The sequence below is a fragment of the Gavialis gangeticus genome, unplaced genomic scaffold (genome assembly GCF_001723915.1).
Source record: "Gavialis gangeticus isolate Ggan-Ray unplaced genomic scaffold, GavGan_comp1, whole genome shotgun sequence".
NCBI classification, from domain to species: domain Eukaryota; kingdom Metazoa; phylum Chordata; order Crocodylia; family Gavialidae; genus Gavialis; species Gavialis gangeticus.
In genome coordinates this window covers 171,522,030-171,538,336 of record NW_017729032.1, presented here as the reverse complement: position 1 = coordinate 171,538,336, position 16,307 = coordinate 171,522,030, and the positions used below count along the sequence as shown (strand labels likewise).

Sequence of the window (16,307 nt, the reverse complement as noted above, 5' to 3'; positions counted from 1 at the left end):
ATATCCTCTTGTAAAATATTGTGTTAATTTAGAAACACAGTAGGATCATAGGAAAGAAGCGCTGTAGGGATCTCAGTGAATCATCTAGTCCAACCTCCTCCTCAAGGGAGGATCATCCCCTGACTAAACTATGCCAGCCAACTATCTGTCAGACCTGCTTGTGAAAACTGCCAGGAATAGAGATTCCACAACATTTCTAAGTAACCTGTTCAAATGCTTAACCAGACTAATGGTCAGCCTAATCTCCAGCCTAAAGTTCCCTTGTTGCCAGTTGAGGACACTGCTTCTAGTTCTGTCTTATAACTGTAGTTCTTTCAGCCTTTCCTCATAAGTCCCAGGCCCCTAAATTTTCGTCGCTCTTCACTGGACTCTTTCCAGTCTATCCACATCCTTCTCAAAAGTATTTCTAGTATTTCCAGTATTTCTAATCTCATTCATTCAGTTTTGTTGGCATGCTCCCCAGGTCACTATCTAACCTTTAGTGTTTTGAGAGATAAGGTAATTAAACCAATATATAATTTTTATCTATTTAACTGGGCATTAGTTGCCATAAGTTTTTACAATTGTCCATTACTATTTTAAATCTGGGTATGGACCCCTTATCCTAAAAACAATAAGATGACTTTATTATATAACAGAAGTATAATTACATTAAAGTACATTAAAGTCAAAATTGCGCAATAACCCCCCCCTAAAAACTGAATAAAATAAAGATCTTTATATTCTTAACATACCTGCTTATAGCGCAAGGTACGCCTTTCCAATGTATTTCGGATGAAAGGTGATTTTCTTGGCAGGGTTGAACTATCACTGTCACTGCGGTACAGCTGATTAGAAAAGATATTGAACATAAGGGACATTAACTACTAACTCATAATTAGGAATAAAGTCCTTGCTTTCTTTCAGACAATCAAATGTTTTTCTAGTTCACTGTGGATTTAAGTTATATCGATGCACAAAAGTTTGCACACTACATGATAAACTACCATTTGTCTCCACATTACAGTGCTATTGTACAATTTTTGAACAATGTCTATTTGTTAAAAGATGGCAAATAAGCTTCTGTTAAATTACGAACATTTTTAGTGATATGTTCAAATATCTTCATTATTTCTAACAAGCCAGTATGACTAAATTGCTATTTTTTCAGGTACAGTCAGATGCCCATGGTAAACAATGCATAATAATACAGTTTATTTTACAAACGACTTTTCAGGATTGATTATTCAAAGAAATGAATTAAGCTCAATTATATGGAGTTTCTTCTTTTGAGGACGTTTGATTATGCCACTTTACTAAATATGCAATTAAAAAAAAAGAATTAAAAAAAAGACTCAGAGGATAATATTATTTTAATTTGGCTACTGTTAGTGACAAAGAAATACAAAATGAAAACGTACTGGGCACAGAGAAGCCGTCTCTCTTTTTTGCTTAATTATGAATAAAGACTAACTTGATCAAAACCTGAAGGTGGCAGCACATCATTTAAAACACTGTTGTTTGGCTATCTCTGCTGTAATAACGAAAGGCTATATTTTCCATTTATAATAAAAAGGTATGCAACAAGCAATGGTGTGGGACAAATATTTAAACTATAATCTGAACTGTGTAAATTAAGAAGTATCATATCCTCTCACCATTTGGAAGGATAAATGATAAGGAGAGTGGAAAATAAACAACATACAATGAAAGGATTTAAACTGTAGATTTTTTTTTATTTTTTTATTTATTTTTTTTTTTTTTTAAGGGAAAACCTGTAGTACAGTAATGCTACATACTCTACAAGGAAAAAATATACCATATTTTCTTGCACACAACACATCCCCAAGGAACCTTGTTTTTGAAAGAGAGCATGAAGAAAGATGTCCTTGAAAATACTGGTCGGTAGCATTTAATAACTGAGTAGTAACTTCAGCAACAGAAGCCTTGAGGGAGGGATGCAGGGAGAGAAAGTGTCCGCAGCTAGTAGCTAGTGAGTCCCACCTACAGCACCGCAACATTACTTTCATCTTCCCCTTTTCCCAGCAAAAGTGGAAATTGTCACTGCCGTATTTCCTTGTAATAATGCACACCCAAATTTCCAGCAGTAGAATTAAGGGAAAGGGGGCAAGAAAATATGGTAGTTAAAATTAATCACTTTATTTATAAAGTCAAACTTGTGAAAGCTAGAAATGGCCACATTTAAGGATGTCCCCATTTGTGTTCAACCTACAATATGTTAAATTTCTAATAGAAGATACTTTTTACAGAAATGTTCAGCAACTTTATGCAAACTTGTTCTAATCTAAAATGCTTAACATACCTGGAAATTTATTATGTGAATTCTTAAGGATTTGTATTATGTCAGCATCTAGAATCACAAACAGGGCCTTTTTGTAGTAGACACTAGGGCTGTGGAAAATGGCTACATCTCATTTCGATTTTGGATTCGGCCGTTTCTGAGGACAGTGATTCATTTTGTTGTTTTGGATCACTGCTCTGTTTCGATTCAGCCGAATCTGTTTCGGAGTTTTGACGCTGTTTCAGAGATTCAGATCGGCCAGAAAGAGCCACGGGAGAAGCCCCCATGGCTGCCCTGCCTGACCCCATCCCCAGCCTGGCCAGCCCCACCTAGTCTTGGCACTTAAAAAAAAAAAAAGCCCTGCACTCATTGGCTCTAGCAGCAGCAATTAGGGCCTCTGAGGGCTTATGGCAGAGCCCCGCCACACAACGCAGGGCAGCACGGATTGCCCTCCCCACCTGGCACCCACGCCACAGCTGTCACATTGCACAGGTGCAGTGTGACTTGACAGGGCACCACACACTGCCTGGGAGCTGGGGCAGCTACACCTGTCAGCTACAGCCCGGCACCACTTAGCCCCAGCTCCCAGACAGCGCGCGGCATCCTGCCAAGCTTCACTGCACCCATACCATGGGGCAGCTGCTGTGTGGGAGCCAAGCAGGGAGAGCTATCACTGCTGTCCCCATTGCCCTGTGCTATGCAGGGGGGCTCTGCCACGAACCCCCAAAGGTCCTGATCCCCACTGCTGCAGTTGGTGAGTATGGGGGTTTTTTTGTTTGTTTTAAAGTGCTGGGATGCTGGAGCTGGGCAGGTGAGGAGACGAGATATCAGGGAGCAGAGGCTGCATGGGGGTGCTCTGCCACATGGCCCCAGAGCCCCCATAGCCCCTGCTACAGCCAGTGAGTGCGAGGCCTTTAAGCGCTGGGAGGCAAGGCTGGGTGGGAGATGGGACCAGGCAAGGCAGGGCAGCCATGGGGGCTTCTCCCACGGCTCCCCCAGCTGTGCTCAGCGTGGGCTGCACCGAGTTGACTTGGGTGTTGGCACTGGCTCCAGCCGGCATGGTGACCTGCTGTCATCCCATACACAGATCTGGGGGCAGTGCCCCCTGAGAGGGTTGTGGGGCTCTGCCATACCCTTTCTGATGGGTGTGGAACCAGGGATTAGCGTGTGGGGTGACAGCAAGCTGCCATCCCTCCCCCAGAGCACTGGGATTGGAAGGGACCTCAAAGACACCTTGCAGACACTGCCCAGCTACTGATGTCAGTATCAGAGCAGTCCTTTCCCACCCCCACCTACCCTTCCCTCTTCCTCTTACTTTCTCTTTCCCTGCAAGCTAGGCTCAGAAACATCCAAAACGTTTCTGATGGTTTTGTTTCATTCTGTTGCCTCCTGTTTTATTTTGGATTCGGCATTTTGGGTGCTGAAACAAGCCAGAACACCTCCAAAATGAAATGGCTGCCGAAATTTCGCACAGCCCTACTAGACACCGCATAGATGAAAGGAAAAGTTATGTAATAGAAGTGACCTGGATCTAACAACTTGTAAGACTCTAAAAGACTATACTATGTTTTAATTATTAATGCTCTTATAGAGCTAAATTCCTGCCTGTGTACTCCTTCTTACAGGAATATTTTAATACTGTTTAGGATTACTAGTTAGAACTAATACACACTGTCAAATGAACCTTTCACCTTCGCCCTTCTGCAGGTGGAATCGCAAAGAAAAATACTGTACTCACTCTGCACACGTATTGACTTCGTGCTCCAGGCGAAAAGGTTTGTGAACGAACAATAGTGCTACTACGAACAAAAGCAGAACCACGGGGCCTACGGCTGCTTCTCTCTTTTGGAAGAACAGCAACTTCTTCTGGAAAAAGATCTTCTGTATTCGTCTCTTTATCCACCTAAAATCATAGCCAAAACAGTAACTTTATTCCAATGATCTCCTCAAAGGAAAAGCAGAAAAGTTTGCTAGTTAAGTTCTAATTGGGCTTAAATGAAACCTTCAGAGCATGGACCATTTCATTTATGAAAACCTGATCATTCAAGATTCTGGAACCAGTTTCCAAATACTAATAGTGTTTGCAGTCTTCCAAGTGATTAGGAGGTTAATATTACAACCCAATAACACAGTACATTTTTACATAGTGGTAGTATTGTTGATGTTAATTTAACAGCAGGCCAGCTGCCTAACCCCCTACCTCAGTGGAAAGAAAGAACTGAATCACTTTCCAGAAAATCAACAAGTGTTAGTCATAGGGAATGGGGAGACTGTCAAGGTGATGATAGAAGCCTCAACAAATATGGAGATCCTGAATGTCAGAAACCTGTCTGAGAGACTCTCAGAGATTCAAGTTTCTCCCTCCTGTGTTTCTATTTGCTCAAAAAAAAAACAGACCAAGGTTGCCCTGGGATCGCTCTCTAGCCTTATACTAAACCCTGCAGCTGAAATGTGGAAATCTGCCAGCCCTTCTGTAGCATTCCCATTGGGTTATGAAAGAAATTTTAGGTCCCCCCTTACATGGAGTAGCCTGGAGTATTATTTGCCCAGCAATCATTCTTTCCTCAGGCATCACTAAGGAGACGAACAACAAAAATATTTATTATGTAGGAAAAAAAGACTCATACAAGCAAAACATAGTATAGGTTTGGAGACAGAAAAGCAAAATAAGTCAAGTTCCTTCCTTCTCATCTGGCTGCTCCCTAGCCCTTCTTGAGACACCTGCCAGTACACCAAGAATTCAGCTTTATTGCTGATTCTGCCAGCACTGGCCACTCCAGTCACTGGACCACCAAAGCGTGGGGTTCAAAGACATATTCTATCCTACCTAGTCTTCAAAAAGCCTCCAAGATCAGCCCTCCTCCTCATCATTATTCTTAATGCTCCTGAGCCAACAAAATCCTTCAGAAAGTTCTGATCTCCCTAAGAAACCTGGAGCCCCTCTGGATAAAGGGCCATTACTTTCAAATGTCGTTGCTTAGACAGAGGAGTTGATTTTCCCAGACAATGCCTTGGGACCCAACCTGTTCTGCCTGTGTCTGGGAGTGGCAATTAGTCTCAACCTAGAGGGCACAGAGCAAGAGAGATTTACCAGTTCTTCCCATTCTCTTTCCTTGACTAAACCATATTCAAAACTATATACATATATACATACACACACGCACACAGATAGCATAACATATGATGTTATGTGATAAAAGTGACATAAATGGATACAGCATCATATGGGCTTTCCAACAAGATCACATATGCCATATGAGTAAAATAAAACATTCCTGACATACCATGAACCCCCAAAACATAAATGGGTTCATAACACTGGAACACCTGGAAATAAACAACCCAGCCTCCTGACTCTTAAGGTAATACTGATACCACTTCCATGGTGTTGTTTAGAAGTACTAGCCATCTATCACCTTTGACTGTGCAGGTAGCAAATCTGAAAATGAAGTAGGTGAAGTTACCCTGAAGCATCCCTCCCCCATCATCAAACATTTTGGTGTTTGATGTATGTGGACTAGGTGGAGGCAAGCAGACCTGTGCTACTTCTCAGAACTCACAAGAGTACTCACAAATGCTACAGGCAATTATTTGGGCCCATGGGCCACAAAGACAATTTCAGGGAGCTGTCAAGGGCCAGTCAGCCCCTCTCCCCACAACAGCCCAGACCCCTCATGCCCTCTGGCTCCTCCCTGCCACTGCCACCAGTGCCCAGCAGCAGATGAGTGCACAGCCCTGGCCCAGCCTGGCTAGCACCCGCTCTGGACTTACCCCAGCTGGAGCATATTGGCTGGGACCGACGTGCACAGCCCTGACTCTGGCCCACCCCACACCTGCTCCAGACTGCCCACTCACCCTGAGCAGCAGAAGCAGCAGGGGCAGGCAGCCTGGAGCAGCCACAGGGCAGGCTGGGGTTGGGGCTACGAGCATAAGTCCCAGCGGGTCCAGAGCTGGTCCACTCCAACCGGGGTGAGTCCAAAGTGGGTGCGGGGTAGAGCTGCAGAAGGAGCTGCTGCCGCCTTGGCTGCTTAGAAATGGAGTCCAGCCACAGAGTTGCCCCAGCCCCACTGTGCAGCCAGGGGCAGCAGAACACACCACAGGTTGGACACAGCCTAGTCCAGGCAGGACTGAGGGACCTGTCGCGGGCCAGACAAAGTCCCTCTGTGGCCTGGATCCAGCCCGCAGGCTGCATTTTGCCCACCCCTGCCATAAATTTTTCATGAGTATGCCCAAATCACAATTGCGCACAAATTGTAAAATCAGGTGATCACAAAATTCATGGGTTAAAAAAACCAACCCCCTCTCCCCCAACAACTTACCAATAATAAAATGCCAGAAGTCCTCCTAGCTCCGCAGCCTGGCATGAAGAAGGCTGCCAGGATGAAGGCAAGCAGGCAAAATGGCTGCCACCCCACCTCCGACCGGCTGAGAGGGCTGCTTGCCATGCAGCCCGATCCCTCTCCACCAATCAGTGGCGTGGGATGGGGCCACATGACAGACAGCCCTCAGCCAGTCAGTGACTAGGGGTGGGGCCGTATGGACAGTTCTCTCTACCAATCAGTGGCAGGGGGCAGGAGCACTGGGTCCCCACAGCCAGAGGTGTGGGGGTCCCTGCCATGAAAAGCCCTTGTAAAGGTTGGCCAGCTCTGTGATCTGCCCACAAAATAGGCTGGCTGCCACCTTGAGTTGGGCAGACCCCTACTCATACATAAATATGTATGATCCTGCATTATTGTCTCACAGACTACAGGCATTTTTACAGATGCTGAGAGCCACTCTAATTAAAGCACCCACAGCTTCTCTTGTACAAGCGTCCCCATACTTCAAAATGGTGGTGGGGGTGCGTTAACTAAAACTCATCAAACAAGCTTTAGTTAACCCGCCCCCACCACCACTGAAGTGCAGGGATGCTGATACATGAGATGCTGAGGCTGCTGGACACACTAATTAGCATACTGTAGCATACTTGATTAATCAAGTCTGCTCCAACACGCTGTAATTACAGTGCATTGGAGCAGCTTCCCGGCACATCTACAGGCACCCTATGGTAACAAGTTCTTAGACTAAAAAACAGACAACTGATTTAATGAGGCCCTGATTAGGCAGGGATATGACATTAAAACAGCCATTTACACACTAGGCTTAAATAGCAATTAACTTGAATTAGCCACAATTTTGAGGCAAAGTTTTAATTTGAATTATACACAGGTATTTAATGTGGGATATGGGCTTGTCTGTTTTTAGCCTTAGAGCCAGATCCTCACCTTGTGCAGACACAGGTAGCTCTACTCACTTCACTGTAATTTACACAAGCTGAAATTACACAATTTCTCTTACATTATCTCAACTCCTTGATTAAAAAAAAACAACAGATAACTTTTTCTTATATAGTTTCAGCATGCCAAAGTTGGACTGAAAAATCAGGTACATTTAGTTTAATATAGGGTGGGTAAATTAATCAAATTAAAGTTTCAGCTTTTATCTCTTAAAATTTTTCCAAGAATGTGCTATTTCTATAAGGACTGGCATTTTAGGATGGCCTTATCCGCAACAGTACTAGAAGAACACGCTTACTAATTGCAAGTGCGCATTCACACATACAGTTTAAATACAGAAACAAATATCTATCACTATACAGCTGAGAAAATGAGTCCTCTCAGAACAGATTCAGTTTCATCAAAGCAGTAACTGAATACAACAAGTTTAAAATGCACATGATGATTTTCAAGGCATTGTGGGTACAACTGATATGTCAGTCTTGTCAGTGCATTTCTGATTTCATTTGCAGACCAGGTGACATGCAAATTCAACTGGAACTAGCAATGCACTGTAACAGATGTTTTCAAACTTCCTGAAGTCATGTAAGTATAAGACTGATGTAGCTATGACGGTCCAGAAATTATTTGACAGGCAAGTATTTCTTAGGGTGGTTGGTATCTTTTACTTATTTTGGCTAGAGGGCCACTTTATGACTTTGGGTGAGCTGCTGAGGGCCACAAGCGTAGCTCTGCCCTTTGACATGTGCCCGGCCTCTGATTGCAATCTTGAGACCAGAAGTCCTACCCCTTACCCCTGACTTGTGCCACCAGAAGTCCCCCCCCACCTCCCTTGCTCCTGGAAGTACCCCTTTCAGGAACAGGGTTTGCCATCTCAGAACCTGAAAAAAAATTATATACTAAAATTAAACATCTATTATAACATTTTAATTTTATTTCAAAAATTATTTTTGTCCTGATTTATCTGTGTTTCTATAATATATATTGAGATGGTTGCATAAAAACTGAAAATAAAATCTTATTTTTGTATATTGTGTATGTGTGGGGGTGCTTTTGGAGAGGACTGTGACAGGGTGGGGGTGGGTTTTGGGCCCCTGCCACACGGTCCCCTGTCCCTTCCACGGCGCAGAGACCATGCTGACGGTGGCAGCTGGACCAGCAGCAGGCAGCAGACCCTTGGGATGCTTCTGGCCCGCTATAGGCAGAGCCACCCAGCGGCGCGCGGCTCCGGCCGAAGCCCAGGAGGTGCATGTGGTGGCACAGAGCCCATCCAGCCCAGCCCCACTGGCACACATTTTCAAGCCAAACCAGGCTGGCTCTATGCCAGCATGTGGGGCTCCCAGCACTACAGGCAGAAGCCACATGCCACTGGGCTCGGACAGTTCTGTGCCTCCATGTGGGGCTTCCAGCCCTCCAGCAGGGAGCCACATGTGGAGCCATGGAGCCTGCCCAGCCTGATGGTACATGGACCAAGAGCTACAGAAAGTTGCGTGCCATCAGGCCAGGCAGGCTCCATGCCACTATGTGTGGCTCCCCTCTGGAATGCTGAAAGCCCCATGTGGAAGCACAGAGCCAGCCTGGCCCAGCCCGATGGTGCACAGCTCCCTCCTCCAGTGCCAGAAGCCCTGTATGCTGGCACGGAGTCAGCTTGGTTTGGTTTGAAGGCATGCATCAGCATGTAATGACACATGCATTTCCCAGAAATCAGCCAGAGTGTGTGCTGCCAGGGGGCTTTGCCTGTAGTGGGCCAGAAGCGCCCTGAGGGCCCACCACCTGCTGCTGCCGCTGGTGGCAGGACCTGCACACAATGGCAGGGGGCCCACACTCACCCACAAACACCATGTCCCTCCCCCACAACGCAGGCAGGAGGTCCCATCCCCACTCACCAGCTGTCCAGTTGGGAGACATTCCATTTGGTGCCTCCACAGGGGGCTTCCAAATGGAGTGCCAGGAGCCTCACAGAGGTGGAATCACAGAGCTTGCCCAGTCCAATGGTGCACAATCTCTGAAAGCCTGCCTCTCACCAACTTTCAGAGGGGCAGCTGCAGGCTGGTAATAATTGTTTTTTTGAAGTGGCCCTGAAGGCAGGATAGAATGGCTTGGCAGGCTGAATCCAGCCCACAGGCCATATTTTGCCCACCCCTGCCCTAAAGACTGACATGGAGCCATGAGACTGGCTCTGCAATGGCAGCGCATGACCTCCCAGCCTACTCTGCCATTACCCCCAGTCTCTTTGTAGAACCCCTGATGACCTATGGAGAAACCACAGAGTTCACTGGACAAGTGCAAAGTCCTGCATTTAGAATGGAATAATCCCATTCATCAGTACGGGCTGGGGGCTCATTGGCTGGGCAGCAACTCTGAAGATAAGGACCTGGGGGTTACAGTGGACAATAAGCTGAATTTGAGCCAGCAGTGTGCCCTTGTTGCCAAGAATGCTAACGGCATCCTGGGCTGCACTGGTAGGTGTGGGTAGGTATTGGCCAACAGGTCAAGGGAAGTGATTATTCCCCTCTGTTCGGCACTGGTGAGGCCACATCCAGAGTATTGGGTTCAGTTTTGGCCCCCTCCCCCCCCACCATAGAAAGGATGTGGACAAATTGGAAAGAGTCCAGCGGACGACAACAAAAATGGTGAGGGGGCTGAGGGACATGGCTTATGAGGATAGGCTGAGGGAACTGGACTTATTTAATTTACAGAAGAGAAGACTGATGGGATTTAATAGCAGCCTTCAACTACCTGAAGGGGTGTTCAAAAGAGGATGGAGCTAGACTGTTCCCAGTGGTAGCAGATGACAGAACAAGGAACAATGGTCTCAACTTGCAGCAAGGAAAATTTAGGTTAGAGATCAGGAAGAATTTTCTCACTTGGAGGGTAGTAACATACTGGAACACGTTACCCAGAGAGGTGGTGGAAGCTCCTTTGTTGAGGGGTTTCAAAACCTGGCTAGACAAAGCTTTGGCTGGGATGATCTAGTTGGAGATGTTCCTGCTTTGAGCAGAAGATTGGACTAGACCTCCTGAATTCCCTTCCAACCCTAATTTTCTATGATTCTAACTCAGTTTGAAAACCACTGCACTACGGGATAAATTTATTTCACCTTTCCATGCTTAATGCACACATTGTATTCTGTTTCCAGCCCTAGCAGAATAGGGTCACCCAGGGCAGCATCCATCTCACTGAGCTGCCCTCCCTCTAAATGATTTTTCTTCCCAGCCTCACATATTTTCCGCATCTGCCTGTCCAGTTGGCCAGCTTCAAGAGGAGGGCTGGAGCGTGCTCTAGCTTGCTGGTTAGAGAACTTTGCTGGGAGATAGGGGATGTAAATTTAAACTACCTCTGGGTGAAGGGGACCCTAGAACCTTGCTCTTTCTTTGGCCACTAAGCTACATGGATAAAACGTAGAAAGATCCTTCTCCCACTTCTCTTTCATAATTAAACTCTTGTTAGTTGTGGCTTCTGACACTAAAGCTTTGGAACTTGTTTGACATTATGCAAGTGCTTGGGCAATTCTATTCTGCCCTAGAGCCTCTGCAGCTCGCATACAGCCTTCTCAGCATGCTACGAAAGGAAGTTCAGGACAACCTGTGCATCAGTGCCAAAAATTACACTTACGTGGCTACAAAAGTGCCACTTGGGCACATCAAAGGGAAACATATAGTGAGTCTTATGTGCACAAGACTTTTTGGCAATATCTTCCTTACTTACCTTTATAGGTGGGGGCTGCACTTTTCCAGAATTGTACTGGCCTGCTTGAGCTGGAAATGTATGTCCATGCAGTGAGTCACCACAACATGCCTCTGGATAGGGAGGACTGGTCTGTGTGCAATTACTACATCCACTGTCAACAGATTCTGCTTGCCAACTCCTAAAAATACAATATTTTGAGACACTAGTAGATTTGTATTGGAACTGCAAGAAATGACATGCCTTAATTAATCTCTGTTTCCAGTCAAGGTTTTATTATTTGTAAGATTTTACTCCTACAGATCAGATGCACATTTTCTGAATGAGGTCTTAACCTAGATGGATCTCTAAGATACACAGCCAAAGTTAAATTTGTCCAGGGCAAAATCAACTTTTCTAATTTTCTCATAAAGTCACTTCATGGTTTTGGAGCAAAACAGAACAAAACACCTCTAACAAAGTACTACAATGATCTATCAGTATTCAAGAATAAGTATGGTATGAAGTAGAATTATCACACAAGTAAAAAATTGTAAGTATTAGTATATTTTGACTACAAAAGAGAAAAGAATAAGATTAACACTAATTAACGTATTCAGTAGCTTACTCTTTTTTCTAAATGTCTCTCACGATACTAGAAGAAGGGGGTGGTACATAACTACAAGACAGAAGAATGTGGATAAAAAAGGTACGATTTGCTTTGCCAAATATAAGGGTATTTTCTGATGTCATAATCAAATTATCAAAATTATGTGGGTTTTCCTGACTGAGAGGGCAGCATGACATCTTGCTGTTTTTTGTCCTGTTGAATGCTGCTACTGGTGCCAAGAAACACAGAAAGCAATTACACTTTTGCTTTTAATGACTGAGTCCACTTTTGTGGAACCTGCCCCCTTTCTTACTAACAGGGACAGCCATGTTAGTTAGGCTCATAGTACAGATAATTTAATATCATGATACCAACACTATATCCTAAGCCACTTTGAGGTGGCCCACCTAACTTACTGAAGGAAAAATAGTAATGTTCGTGTTTGGTGAAACTATTAAAGTTGTATCTTTGTAAGAATCAGTAACTAAACAAACTTATTTCATGGGTCTTATCTCACAGACCAACCACATACCTGGTTTCCTACAGGAATTCCAGCAGTGTTACAACAAATTTAAAAAATAGACAACCTGGAACTTATACAACTTACCCACTCTGGTCCTCAATTACAAAGAAAAAGAAAAAGTCAAAGCATCATGGTTTGAAAAGCCAAGTCAAACTGCTGATAAAGCTTTCTTTCAAAGGAAACGGGATGGCAAAAGGGTGCTAAAAATCTCCATTCTTGAATACGATTGCTAAAGGCATCTTATCAATCAATACAGAGGAATAGGAATCGCCAGTCTCATCACTTTTCAAAGTATCTTGAGAACACAACATCTTTGTGTTGAATTTTTCTATGGTTAAGTATTCAAAAATGGGTACCATAGTTCAGATTACTGAAAACTCAAAACCAACAAATGCTCTAGTTTGAAATGTTAACGACTGAAAAGCCTTGGGGCCTCACTGCATGATCCTATGAGTTTGCATTTTAACATAAACATGTAATGGGGTCCAAAAATTGCTGCAGCCGAGCACCTGGCAAGTTTTGCCTTGTTAGTAAACTAGGTTCTGCTAATACATGTTACTATGTCTATTTCTAAAATTGCTCATCTTTAATAACTGCTCAGGTCATTAGGGTGTCAGACACCCCTAATTAAAGGACAATTAAATGCACTTTGACTTAGTTCTACCATTATCTTGTCATTCTTCTGTTCCACAAGTAAAAAGCATAAATTTTGCCCTCAACTCAGGCCCTGGCAACAAAATCTTACCACTTTTTGAGCTGCGAAGAGTCTTCAGAACCAGACCTGTGTGGACCTGTCTATTTCTCAACTGTCCTGGGCAGATATCAGAACAAGGAGTAATGGTGTCAAGTTGCAGGAAGGGAAGTTTAGGTTGGAGACTAGGAAAAACTCTCGCACACAAGGAGGGTAGGAGAAACACTGGAACGGATCACCAAGAGAGGTGATGGAATCTCTTTTCTTAGAAGTTTTTAAGATCCGTCTTGAGAAAGCCCTTCAAGCACCTTCTCTGGACTCCTTTAAGAGTCAACTGGATGTTTATCTTGCTGGGATCCTGTGACCCTAGCTGACTTCCTGCCCCTGGGGCAGGGGGCTGGACTCTATGATCTTCCGAGGTCCCTTTCAGCCTTAATGTCTGCAAAATCTATGACTGGAATGATCTAGATGGGGATGGTCCTGTTTTGAGCAGGGGGTTGGACTAGGTGACTTTCTGAGGTTCCTTCCAACCCTAATTATCTATGATTCTAACTACCAAAGAACAATATCGTACAGTTTACCCCCTACATGTATAGAGAGGGCAGAGGAAAAAAAGATTTCACTGTGAGGATAAAGTTTACTTTGTAGCAATCTAGCTTTTCCTAGGAGGTAGACTGTTATCTAATCAGGAGAAAACCAAATTAAACATATGCACCTGCAATGATAAAACAGGAGAACAGAGTTGAATACAAACAGGATGCACAGATCTCCCTTTTTTTGTAGTCATGTTTGAGAAAATAGCCAAAAGCTTCAGCCAAGACCTTACAAATTATATGTGCTCCATATTTTAACTAATATTTTTACCTCTCTGATATAGCTTCTGCCTGATCTTCCTTTCTTTCCATCTCAAGGATTTCTTCCTCTGTGTACTCCAATTTCACACGCTCCTCTGCCAATTCTCTCTCCACTGCTTCCAGCTGGGCTGTGGTCCTTGCTAAAAGGACCGTTACTGCATCCTGAAAGTAAAACTAGACTTCAAATGACACTGCTTTAACTAAAACTTAATCTTTGTGTATTATTCAGAGTGAAAGAATTGTCACCATATGGCTCAGAACAAGTATGTGTCCTAAATTATGACTTTATTACTACGTTACTACTCAGTTACTGAAACTTCCACAAGGAGATGTAAGACTTCCACCAGAAAAGAATGAACATTTCACATTTATGTTAAAATGAAATAATATATACTTAACAGGATTAGTCGAAGTTAAGCACAAACATATGTATTAAGCCATATACAAAACCCTTACTTTTAATGGGCTATGAAAAGTTGCATAAGACTTATCATTTATTTCCAAGACAAAAATTTTCAGATTTTTGATGATTAGTTTGCTCAGCTAAAGCAAATCACAAAATAGTATTCATTCTTTTTCAGAGCCAATTCAATGCAGCAACATTTATGGTAAAAGTAACTATACTTATTTTACTGCAAAATGCAATACGCAATATTGCAAAATGCTCACATTGAATTTCATTGTATACAGCACAATGATTCTCCAGTATTAGAGAGCATCCAGTGGTTCTTAACCCCATTTTGATTTTTTTACTGTAGTATGAATTAGTGGGGATCAACTTAACTGACCCTGCAGACCAGATTCCACACATGGGATCGGGCGACAGGCCTGATCCAGGTCATGGCTGGTGTGCAGGGTCAGTCTGCAGGTGCTATCTGGTGTGCTGGCTTAGCTCCACATGCCAGATACAGAGGCTGAAGAATTCCGTGCTCTGGTGTGATCTATCATGCAGGACCATTTCATTTGGCTTGCAGAGCTCTCCACATATCTAGAAATTTGGTGGCTGGGGAGAGGCAGTTAATGCTGCCACTGCTTCCCCGCCAATCAAATTTCCAGACTGTTGGGCAGCCCCATGGGCTGGATGACATGCCTCTGTGGGCTGAATCTGGCCTGAGGGCTGGAGGTTGAGCGCCTATGATGTAAATGATAAGATTATTTAAACAATTTCCGAGTTAAAAAACATCTTTCTTCAAGACTCAATATAACCATGCAGCTTTGTTTAGATCATTTGCCCACATATAATGGGGGCAAGTTATGTTTTGGGTATTGCTTGGATTACAGTTTGGGACACAGCTGATCAACTGGCAGACTGCAGGCTTCTGCAGCTGCCTATTCCACTGCCACATAGTGGGAGAGGGGGCCTGGAAATTGGGGGCTGTGCAGTGCTGGGGCTGCCTGCGTGGTGAGAAGTAGGGGGGCCCCACTAGGGGACCAAACACTTCTGTGGCAGCAGGAGAGAAGAGGGTATGAGGAGAGGTGGCCCCCAGATGCACTGAAAATGGACACCCCTGGTTTAGGAAATCTGTTTTTGTGATTTATTTTTTTTACTGTGAGCCACCCTCAGCCTTTTTTATGGAGAGTGGCACATAAATCAAATCACCACTTAATGATTGCTATAATAGGTGATACACATTTTTCATTCAAAAGTCAGAGACTTAAACAAAAAACAAATTTAAAATGTGAGTCTCTGCAGTTAATTTAGCACAGAAACAAAAGCAAACAAGTTTACAGAAAGTGAGCATCTGTACAGTATTTAAAAAAACCCCAAAACAATAAAAACATTCCTTCATAGCCATACCGTTTTCACTGTAGCTGTATTTCCAGAACCCCGGGGAGTATTTTCTTCACACTGGCTTTTGTCCTTTGCCGCTTGTGGGTCTGAACCAGTGAATATCTGGACAGAGTACCAGTGAAGCTGCATCTCCCTGGAACTTTCATAATCAGCCAGGCTGATTTGAGCAATGCCCTGCAAAAACATTACATCAACTGAAGTGAACCAATCAAACACCAGACGCTTTCAAACCTAGTCCATTCAACTGAAATACTTTGTCAAAAATAATACATATAGCTTGCAGAAGTGGTGAGCAGAGGGTGGCAGGAGATTCTTGCTTTTCTCTGCATCTTTACAGTGTTAGTAAAACAAACATGTCTTATTTTCTTCTTAACTTCCTTCCCATCTGATAGGGGTCTCTTGCTCTCTAACTTTTTAATTCATACTACTTAAACTGAGGTCCTTGATACGGACTGGAGATGGTGCTATTCTCACCTTCAGCTCTTGATATTTTATATCAAATCTCTGCATATATACACACACACACACACACACACACACACACTTGAGCTAAACTGTCATTAAGTGGAAAAAAAGGTCAAGCCATTGAATTAAAAAAAAAAAAAAAAAAAAAA

The 16,307-nt window shown here is 43.7% G+C and overlaps 1 protein-coding gene across 1 annotated transcript in view; it reads right to left on the bottom strand.

Moving 5' to 3' along the window:
• WWC3 (WWC family member 3) overlaps nt 1-16,307 on the bottom strand; it is a 244,438-nt gene that overhangs the window by 13,387 nt on the left and 214,744 nt on the right. The window contains exons 17-21 of the mRNA XM_019523856.1: nt 15,700-15,867; nt 13,912-14,063; nt 11,266-11,425; nt 4,020-4,184; nt 735-827 (exon numbers count right to left, since the gene is read on the bottom strand). Coding sequence (XP_019379401.1) covers nt 735-827; nt 4,020-4,184; nt 11,266-11,425; nt 13,912-14,063; nt 15,700-15,867 — 738 coding nt within the window. The remainder of the gene's footprint in view (nt 1-734; nt 828-4,019; nt 4,185-11,265; nt 11,426-13,911; nt 14,064-15,699; nt 15,868-16,307) is intronic.